This window comes from Vitis vinifera, chromosome 16 (genome assembly GCF_030704535.1).
Source record: "Vitis vinifera cultivar Pinot Noir 40024 chromosome 16, ASM3070453v1".
NCBI lineage: Eukaryota > Viridiplantae > Streptophyta > Magnoliopsida > Vitales > Vitaceae > Vitis > Vitis vinifera.
The window spans coordinates 5,752,856-5,763,011 of NC_081820.1; the positions used below are offsets into that span (position 1 = coordinate 5,752,856).

Below are 10,156 nucleotides of genomic sequence, written 5' to 3' on the forward strand. Positions count from 1 at the left end.
GAGAAATGTCTATGAGGAATATCCCCCATCCTTAGAAAAGGGAAATGAGCAAGCCAATTTTTCAAAATGATTTGAAATCCTTCAACATAAGTACCCTTATACACCCTTGTACAATAAGCACATTTATCTTGTACACTTACTATAAATGCCTTGTATAATGGCAAAAATTTGACATAGCTACAACTGAATGAGTGTATATGGGTGGGCTAACCATGTTCCAATGTGATGCCTAAGGGAAAAGAGGGAAATGAAACTCAATATAGGTTTCTATTCATCATTAGTACGGGAGGTCATCCAATGAACATGTATGAAGTAATAAAATTGAATGAGATGACTGCGTGGTCAAGGAATGTGTGTGATGAATGTCTCTCATCCTTACAAAATGGAAATGATTTTAAATGGATTTGAAATCCTTTAAAATAGGTACCTTTGTACACCCTTGTACACTTAGTGTAAATTTCTTATACCGAGGAAGAAATTCCATACAACTACTATTGAATATCTGCTCATACATCATGTTTGCAATGTTTTAGTTCATAAAATAAGGAAAAACTAAAGTATTAATTTCTTCCCCAACTACTAGTCATCATATTATTAATTTTCTATTCAAACATAAAGGAGTTTCAATCATACAATTAATGGGGTTGTGCTTTGGATCATAGCAAAAAAAATTTTACAAATATGAATATCACAATTCATCCCTAAACCTAATAAAAACACACTCAATCCTCCATAAACCTAGGTTGGAATTCTAGAAAATATACTTACCCCACAAAAGTACTCCAAAAAGTCATATACCCTATTTAGCATATTTTCATCTTCACAAGATGTTGCTAGGTCACTGCCATCATCATGGCCACACTTGTAGCCATTTTAAATCTTCATCAGATTTCTTCATTTTCTCTGTTTCGTGTGGTAAACCAACTTCACAATTATGACAACCATCTTCTCTACTTTCAAGATACGTTTGATCTGAAGGATAGCTATTCTAGAGGAATTTCATCATCATAAAAGAATCTTCTTTCCCAAGCTCACCGTCTCTCTCCATCGACCATACCCATTTTTCTCTCTAGACGATTGACCCAGCAAGTAGATTCTAAAGTTGGATTTTTAAGACAGATGACATGCCATTTTTCCATTTCTGAGTTGCTCACAATCCTCAGTTGTTGAAGAAATGAATTGGGAGACATTGGAGTCAAGGGAGAGAAAGAGGTAGGGAGTGGTGACCGGCCTTTATTTCAAATTTTAAAGACTAGTGACACGGCATTTTTTATTTAACAAGTATGAAACTCATTAATTTAAAAGCCTCTGAGTTGGAAATTTGAAGGGTATATTGCTTTCTTCATATTTTATATCCTCCCCATCAATTATACAACTTATATGGACCAAAGCTTAATTTTTGGGCCCAATTGGATCCAAAACACAATTTTTCCTTGATTTAACATTAGAGAGTCCTTAGCCTAGTCAATTGATTATAAGCTCTACCTTTGTTTGGTGCAATCATAAGTTTTGAAAAAGCTGACAACCATCTCTGTGTTGAAGCCAACATATCATTCTAAAAGGGTGATATGTAAAAGGATCAAAATTTTAAAATGAATACTAAAATAAAATATAATAATTAGTATCTTTTTAAAAAATATATATATATATTGAAACCATATTTGGAGAAGATCATTATAATCAAATAATCAAATACTTCTTAAAAAGTAATATATATATATATATATATATATATATATATATATGTATTATTAAAATATAGTTAGAAAAACAATACTTGAACATGTTCCAAACTCAGAACAAATTTCAAAAGAAAAGTGAAACCATCAAAAATGACTTATTAACATGGAAACATAATCCCAAAAATACTGGCCATTACCATTTATAAATGGGGAAATTTCTAGCTTTGAACAAAAAAATAGAAAATAAAAGATCAAATGTTACAAACATTTTCAGGGGTAATTTAGTATTTTTAACTATGAAATTATTATTTTTGTTTAACTATATATTTAAAAAATAGTTTTAAAAACAGTTTTCAAAAAATATTTTATAGAAAGTAAAATATGAAAAATAGTTTGCTCATTTTATTTTCCATAGGTCTTTAATTTAAAATTTTTTTATTACAATGTTAAATTTTTTAGTGATTTAATAATGTTGATAATATTTCTCTTTCCACGAGTAGAAGTGGGTGAATTAGCTCCTTTATTTTTTATTTTTGGAAACTAACATTTTAATCTTGTAAAGAAAAGTAATTATGTTAACTTATAGATGTGAATATATTAATTTATATTGAAATTAACTTGAAGAAAAAAGAAAAAAAAATTTAAAAATTTGGATATAAAAAAATAATTAGCAAACTCTCACATTTGATTTATGAAATTAAAAAAAAATTATAATTTCTATTTAGTTTTAACAAGTAACGAAAATATTAAGATACTGTAATGGTATCTATTGAAGTTCAAATTTGGATTGTTGAAAATATATATATAATAAGATTTAAATCGTTAAATGAGGATACAAACAAATAGAATCAAAGTATAAGGATACAAATAAATTATATTAGAATACAAACAATAATATTTGAAAATGTTTATTACAAACAATTAAATTACTTGATCAGTGGTATTTTTTTCTATATCTAAAAGAAAAAAAAAAAAAAAGGTATTGTGGACCCTAGGTTTTGCACGATACGTTCTCACTCGATGACGCAACTTATTTTTTTTCATTTGGTAAAAAATATTTTTTTTATTTGATAAAAAATATCATTTTTAAAAAAGACTTGAAATCGTCATTTATTTTTGCTTTATTTTTAAAGGGTGACAGTGTATTTTTGTCACACATGACATGCAACTCTGGACACTTATGGAGGCCATCTCCCACTCCTCCAAACAAAAACAACAAAAAAACACCAACTCCTCTTAGGTCGAAAGAGGGGTCTACAAGTATATTTCTTTAGCCAACAAGTAAATATCATTTTTAGTCGATCATGGATAGAGGCATCCACGAGAGGCTAATGTTTGTCCTTGCTCTATATCTCCCACGTGGAGCTTAGGGGGAGGGAGGCGACAAGTGTGTGATGCCCAAGCAAACATGATCTCAATGGCTCGACCTAATGGTTTGAAGCATAACTTGCATTTAAAGATTCAATGATTTATGAAATTATGTAATTCACACTAAAAATTAGTTAAAGCATGGATTTAAGGTCCTCAACTTTTGCATAATTAATAATAAGAATATAAAATATAAAAGATAAAAATATCCTTAAAAAGGAAATCATGCTTATTGCTTATCAAACATTATGAATAAACGAATCGATAAATTGAATACTAGGGAATTAAAGAATAACCAAATTAACCATAACGCTTGACTTTCTTCTAAGGCCCTTCAACTTATGAGCCGAGAATATCCAATCCAAGGATGGGGTGATAACGGGGTTAACGGAGGCAAATGGAATGCCCCTTCCATGTCTCTCTCCTCCCAAACGGTCCTCCAACTTGACGGCGTTAGCGGACTCGCCTCCAAAACATTAGCCGCCTCCGCCACCACGGGGCTGTCAGAAGCCGGTGGGGCTTCTTCTTGCTTTAAAACCTTGATCTCCGGTTGTTCCCTCTCTTCACTTTCGCTTTCTCTCTCCCTTTTCCGGATGGAAGTCGCCGGTGGGTCAGAATCCGACCAATTCCCTGCTTCAAGAGGAAAATTAAGAACAGCTTTGGAGCCACGCATTTTGAAAGCAGCTCGATCATAAGCTCTGGCGGCTTCAATGGCTGTCTCGAAGGTTCCAAGCCAAACCCTAGATCCTCTCCGATTCGGGTCTCGAATCTCAGCCGCGAATTTTCCCCAAGGCCGGCGGCGTACTCCTCGATAGTGCCTTCTCTCGCCGGAATCTAACGAGGACGAAGTGTGAGAAATGGGTGGCGGAGGAAGGGAGATGCTGAGTGGGGGCCGCCGATGACTCAATCTGGAAGGTTTTGGGGATTCGGTTTGAAACTGGAAAACGGCAGATGGAGAAGAGGTAGAGCAGTCGAAGAGAAAAGCGTTGCTTTCATCTTCATGGAGTTTCGGGTACTCGGAAACTTGAATAATATCATCCGTAGAAACACTTGAATCAGAGGCCGAAGATCGTAACGAATGACTTGCATGAGAGACGAAGGTTTCCATAGAATCAAAGTCGGAGAGGAGGAGTTGGTGGATGAGTTGCAGTGATGAAGCTTCTTCTCCCATGATTGGAGATGAGCAGTGAGGAATAGTCTAGGGTTGAAAGTCGAAACAAGGTGAGAAAGAGAGAGAGAGTAGGGGGAAGAGAAGTGAGTGAGTGAAGCTCTGTGCATCAAGTATGAGGTTGTTGTGGCGTATATATAGACACATATATGGGGAAAGGAGGTTTCAGATGAGGTTCCTGGTTAGTTCAAAGAATGTTCTGTACATGGCGGCTGATTTGTGGTTGGATGGGGTGCTTCATTTTAAATCTAGGCAATGCCTTGAATGTTACTCAAGTCGGATAAGGACACTTTATTATTTGGATTACCACTATATATATATATATATATATTCTCTCATGATTATAATTAATTTACATCCTAAAATTGAAGATGCTAATAGGTTAAAGAGGATAAGATGAGCAAGGGGAAAAGAAGATAGTTATATAAATGAACCTTGTTTCGAGAAAATGCCCACTGAGGTATAAGAGAGGATTCAATAGGGGAGGAGTTGTTATTCTTTTTTATTGGAATAAGATATTTATGAAGTTTCATTGATTTATTTATTTTTCTAAACATTTTCATTTTATAGGTTTTTTTGTTTTTTCTAGAGTTAATAAATATGACAACAGAGTGGATATACGATTGATTGCCCATTAAAAAAATTAAATTGGGTGCATTTCTCATTCCTGTCCTATCCCTTTTCGTTTAATTTTTTTTTGAAAATTTTTTAAAATTCTTTTTAAAATATTATTTTAAAAATTATTTTAATTACATTAAAATAAATATATTTTATAAATAATTAAAATATTATAATTTTAAAAATTATTTATTGAAAATTATATTATTATTATTATAATATATTAAAAATAGAAAAATAAAAATTAAATTAAATTAATTTTATATATAATCTAGGCAAGATAGGATCGGATAATACAAAGCAATACCTTAATGACTCTCCAGTTTAAAAATTTAAATAAATAATTTTTTTTTAATTCATTTATTTAAATTTTAAACTTATCTCATTAAGAATGAAGTTGATACCAAAAAAACTCACTCTATTGTCGTCTCTAAGAGTTAACAAATTTATAAGCCTTAAATATTGATTTCTTATTAAAGTTGATTAGCCATAATAGACTAAAGGTTACTCCACATGGCAATTGGAGCAATGGATTTCTTTTAGGAAGGAAAAAGCCATTTCTTGCAATAAATTTCTTTTGGGGGAAAAGATCTGAAAGTATCAATGTAGGGGTTTTGTTGACGAGTCTAGATATATTAATGAATGTACGGTTTTTGTTTACGAGTCCAGGCATAAGAATTTCATTTCTAATAAACGAGTAAGAAAATATATGAAATTTAACTATCACATACCTTTATGGGGTTCAGGACAAGACAAGGATTTAATGCAGTAGTAATGTATTTTTAAAAATATTTTTTAAAATACTGTAACATAAAAAATATTCTAAAATTATAATATTTTTCAATTTCAAGTAGAATTCATCTTTTGAAAAGATGAGTTCAATAAAAAAAAAAATAGGATAACAAAAAAAAAAAAGAATTTGTCTTTTAAAAATATGAATTCAGTACAAAATGTGAATTCATATTTTGAAAAAGTTGAATTCAGTATAAAAAGTAAATTCGTCTTTTAAAAAAAATGATTTTAGTGTTAAAAAAAAAAGTAATAAAAAATATTGTATTTTGTGTAATTATTTTTTAAACCACTGGATTGAGGTGGAGTAACCTTTTTCTACCATTATTCTAGTTTTGTTTTCATGATTTCCCATAAAATGTCAACATTATACATTTTAAGTTGGGGGAAAGGTCATAACTAACCTCTAAAATTTTAAAAACTTTTGCTTTATTGTCAAGGATGTCACTTTGTTTTGTTTTTATTATTGAAATTTTTTCATAAATCACTCTATTTATAGAATATTTTTGATGCTATGAGAGGTTAGCTATCTTGATTTTGATATGAATTCATTTACTTTAATATACAAAAGCTTTGTTTGGTTTGCTTTAGCTAGACATCTTTATAACATACTAAGTGAAATACTTCAAATATATGGATCCATTGGCAAGCAATGAAATTGATACTTTGATACTTGAAAGGAACATCACATGTTAGTTTAGTATATGATAAAATCAGCGATGTCTCTTGACAATTCTTCGTTATGTTAATTCTAACCATTTTGGAGATTTGGTAAGGTCTATAATATGTATATTCACTTTATATGGTAAGTGTTATTAGCTAGAAAGCAACCTTGTAATTTATAATTGTTTTGTCAACAATTGAAGTAGAATACATGGTAATCACATAAGTAGTAAAAGAAGTTATTTGACAGTGTTTGATTGTCGATTTAAGCTTATAATAAGGGTTGATTGTTGTGTATGGTTATGGTCAAAGTGTTTATACATTTGATCAAAAAATCATATGTTCCATGAGATAACCAAACATATTGATATCCAAATGCATTTTATTGGGGATGTTATTGCACAGGATGCTATTGTAATTATAAAAAAAAAAATCCCTACAATGGATATTCTAATAGGCATGATGACTAAAATCATTTCTACAATCAAGTTTAAGTATTACTTTTGGACTTAATTAGTGTTAGCAATAATTTTGGAGAAACAACAGTCAAGCAAGAAAACTTATACATAATTAAAAGAATAAACAAATTCAATAACATTAATTTATGAAATAAATCAACTCCATCAAACTTCAATTGCCGGTGAGAACTCTCATTCAACTATAAGTTGAGAATACGCTGTCCAATGATGGGGTCATGATGGCGTTAACGGTGGCAAATTGAATACTCCCTTCATCTCTCTCTCTTCCCACACAGCTCTCCAACTCGACGGCGTTAATGGACTGATCCCCAAAACACTTGCTGCCGCCGCTGTGCTGTCAGATTTCGGAAACTCCACTTCTTCTTGCTTTAAAACCTTTATCTCCACCTGTTCTCTCACTTCGGTCTCACAATCTCTCTCCCTTTTACGGCCGGATGTGGCCGGTGGGTCAGAACCCGACCAATTCCCTGCTTCAAGGGGGAAATTGAGAATAGCTTTGGAACCACGCATCTTGAAAGCTGCTCGATCATAAGCCCTGGCGGCTTCAATGGGTGTCTCGAAGGTCCCCAGCCATACCCTCGATCCTCTCCGATTTGAGTCCCGAATCTCCGCCGCGAATTTCCCCCATGGCCTTCGCCTGACCCCTCTATAGTGCCTGATCTCGCCGGCAACTGGCGCCGATGAGGGCTGAGAAGTGGGTGGCGGAGGAACTGAGATGCTGAGTGGGGGTCGCCGTTGACTTAATGTGGAAGTTTTTTGGGATTTGGTTTCAAACTGGAAGACCCCAGATGGAGCAGAGGTAGAGCGGTGGAGGAAAAAAGAGTTATTTTCATGTTCATTGGGTTTCAAGTAATCAGAGACTTGAACAATATGTGAGGTGGAAACGCTTGATTCAGAAGTTGAAGCTTGCGATGCTTCACCTACATCAGAAACGATGGTTTCCACACATTCAAAGTCGGAGAGGAGTTGCTGGTGGACGAGTTGAAATGATGAAACTTTATCTGCCATGTTGGAGATAAATCCCAGTGAGAGAGAGAGAGAGCTGGAAGTAGTGAAGAGGAGTGAGTGTGGTGGAGTTCTATATGCACAAGAGAATGTCGTAGAAAAACAGATATGGAAAGACGAGGTTTCGGTCGAGGTTTCTGGGTCAGAGGGAAGAATCTTCAATTCAATAATTGTGGAGTCGAGAAACTGGGTGGGGTTTGTCTGTATGTGCTTTACTTGTGGAGGCTCCATCAGACATAGTTGAGTTGTTTCTAGGACATTTCTTCTTACGTGTATGCCATTCCTCCAATAGAAATTAAACAAATAAACCATTTTCTTATGGACTATGTCACATTCACCACTATTTTATCACTAATACTATTTTAGTAACATGTTTATATGGAATGTGAGAATAAAATATAATGAAAAGTTATTTCTATTTACTTGTATAAATTTTATTGTTTGCTAATTATTATTTATTATCTATCCAAAGTGATAAAAATGATGGTAAAAATAAAAATATTATCAGTACTTTTCACTTCTTATTAGACTTTATTCTACATAAATTAAGATCGGCAATTTTCTTATCCAAATATGTTTGTGGCACAATTTGAAATTTTATAATAAGACCTTTTCTTTTTTAAATATTACCTAAGTTTAAACATATATATTACAATTTTTTTAATAAAAAATTATGTGTATCATGAGTTCATACCTTATTTTAACTATATCTTACGTAAATAAAAACTTTTAATTACATTATTAGTTTTTCTCATTCCTTCGATTTCTTTTTGTAGTTGGGGAGGAAGGATGTTTGGACATAATATACAATATACATCTTGTAAGTGCTAAAATCAATCTAAACATGCTCAAAAAGCATATATTACTAATGTAATCATGCTCAAAACCTTAATAATACATATCAAATGCAAACAAAGGAAGAACCAAAACATACCTCCAACCATTGATGGTTTGGGAATCCGAAAATCAAATTTGATATTTAGATGGGTTGAGGTGTTCTAAACTCTTAATCAATCTTAAATCAATAGTGTATATATGTCCGAATAGAGATTGGAGGCTTAGGGGCCTAACCACAAGAGCTATATTTATGACAATCAGGAGCCATTTAGGAAAGTGTAACATTGTTCCCAGAATTGATGGAATATTATAGGTCAAATTTCGTTTAGGAAAATCTAACATTCTCCCAATTGGTCCATATATTCCATCATTTACCATAGTAAGAAACAAAATACACAAATCATGGGATAGTTCTCTAAAATGATGAGGAATATTCCTCACACACATTGTTTGATCACATACTCATCTCATGCATTTTTTTGACCTCATATATGTTCATTCCATTACCTACCCCATTAATGATGGATAGGAACATATATTTGGGTTCAATTTTGTTTTTATTCTTTTTCCTGAGCCATGACAATGGAAACATGGTTAACCCACCCATATGCCCACATTGCATTAAAGGTCTATGGAATTTGTGCAAGTGTACAGGGTAAATGTACTAACTGTACAAGGATGTACAAGACTAACTTCCTTGAAAGATTTCAAATGATTTTGAAAAACTCATTCTCTCATTTCCCTTTTCCAAGGATAGGGGACATTCCTCACACACATTACTTGATCACGCACTCATCTCATGCATTTTATTTATCTCGTACATGTTCAGTCGATTACATACCCCACTAATGATGAATAGGAACTAATATTGGGTTCAATTTTTCCTTTTTTACCTTGATCCATGATAATGGAAACATGGTTAACCCACTTATATGCACACATTTAGTTTTACCTCTGTTGAATTTCTACCATTATACAAGACATTTACACTAAGTGTACACGGAAAATGTGTGAGGTGTACAAGGGTACCTATCTTGAAGGATTTCAAAGGATTTTGAAAACTCGCTCGATCATTTCCCTTTTCCAAGGATGGGGCACATTCCTCACACACATTGTTTGATCACATACTCATCCCATAGATTTATTTGAACTTGTACATATTCATTCAATAAACTACCTCACTAATGATGAATAGGAATCTAAATTGGGTTCAATTTTCTACCTTTTCCCCGAACCATGACAATGGAAACATGGTTAACTCAACCATATGCACAAATTTCATTATACGTCTATAGAATTTGTGCAAGTGTACAAGGTATTTACACTAAGTGTACAAGTTAAATGTGTTAAATGTACAAGGGTGTACAAAGGTACCTATCGTGAAGGATTTTAAAGGATTTTGAAAATTGGCTTGACTCTTATTTTTAAATTTCATCATCCAAAATTTGTGACTCCATGTTTTGTTTTTCATTGTTTTAGCAATGTTATTTGTTTGTACATTTGAATAAGTTATGAAAGGGGAATAACCAGGGTACCATTGCATGGAA

At 32.6% G+C, this 10,156-nt stretch overlaps 2 protein-coding genes across 2 annotated transcripts; both read right to left on the minus strand.

Moving 5' to 3' along the window:
- Positions 1 to 3,265: 3,265 nt before the first annotated feature.
- LOC100247649 (ethylene-responsive transcription factor 5) lies at positions 3,266 to 4,345 on the minus strand. The gene has a single exon (XM_002282209.4). It carries the CDS (start codon positions 4,219 to 4,221, stop codon positions 3,385 to 3,387), a length of 837 nt encoding a protein of 278 aa, XP_002282245.1. The 5' UTR covers positions 4,222 to 4,345; the 3' UTR covers positions 3,266 to 3,384.
- Positions 4,346 to 6,817: 2,472 nt separating this feature from the next.
- LOC100251162 (ethylene-responsive transcription factor 5) lies at positions 6,818 to 8,018 on the minus strand. The gene has a single exon (XM_003633978.3). It carries the CDS (start codon positions 8,001 to 8,003, stop codon positions 6,981 to 6,983), a length of 1,023 nt encoding a protein of 340 aa, XP_003634026.2. The 5' UTR covers positions 8,004 to 8,018; the 3' UTR covers positions 6,818 to 6,980.
- Between the last annotated feature and the right edge of the window lie 2,138 nt (positions 8,019 to 10,156).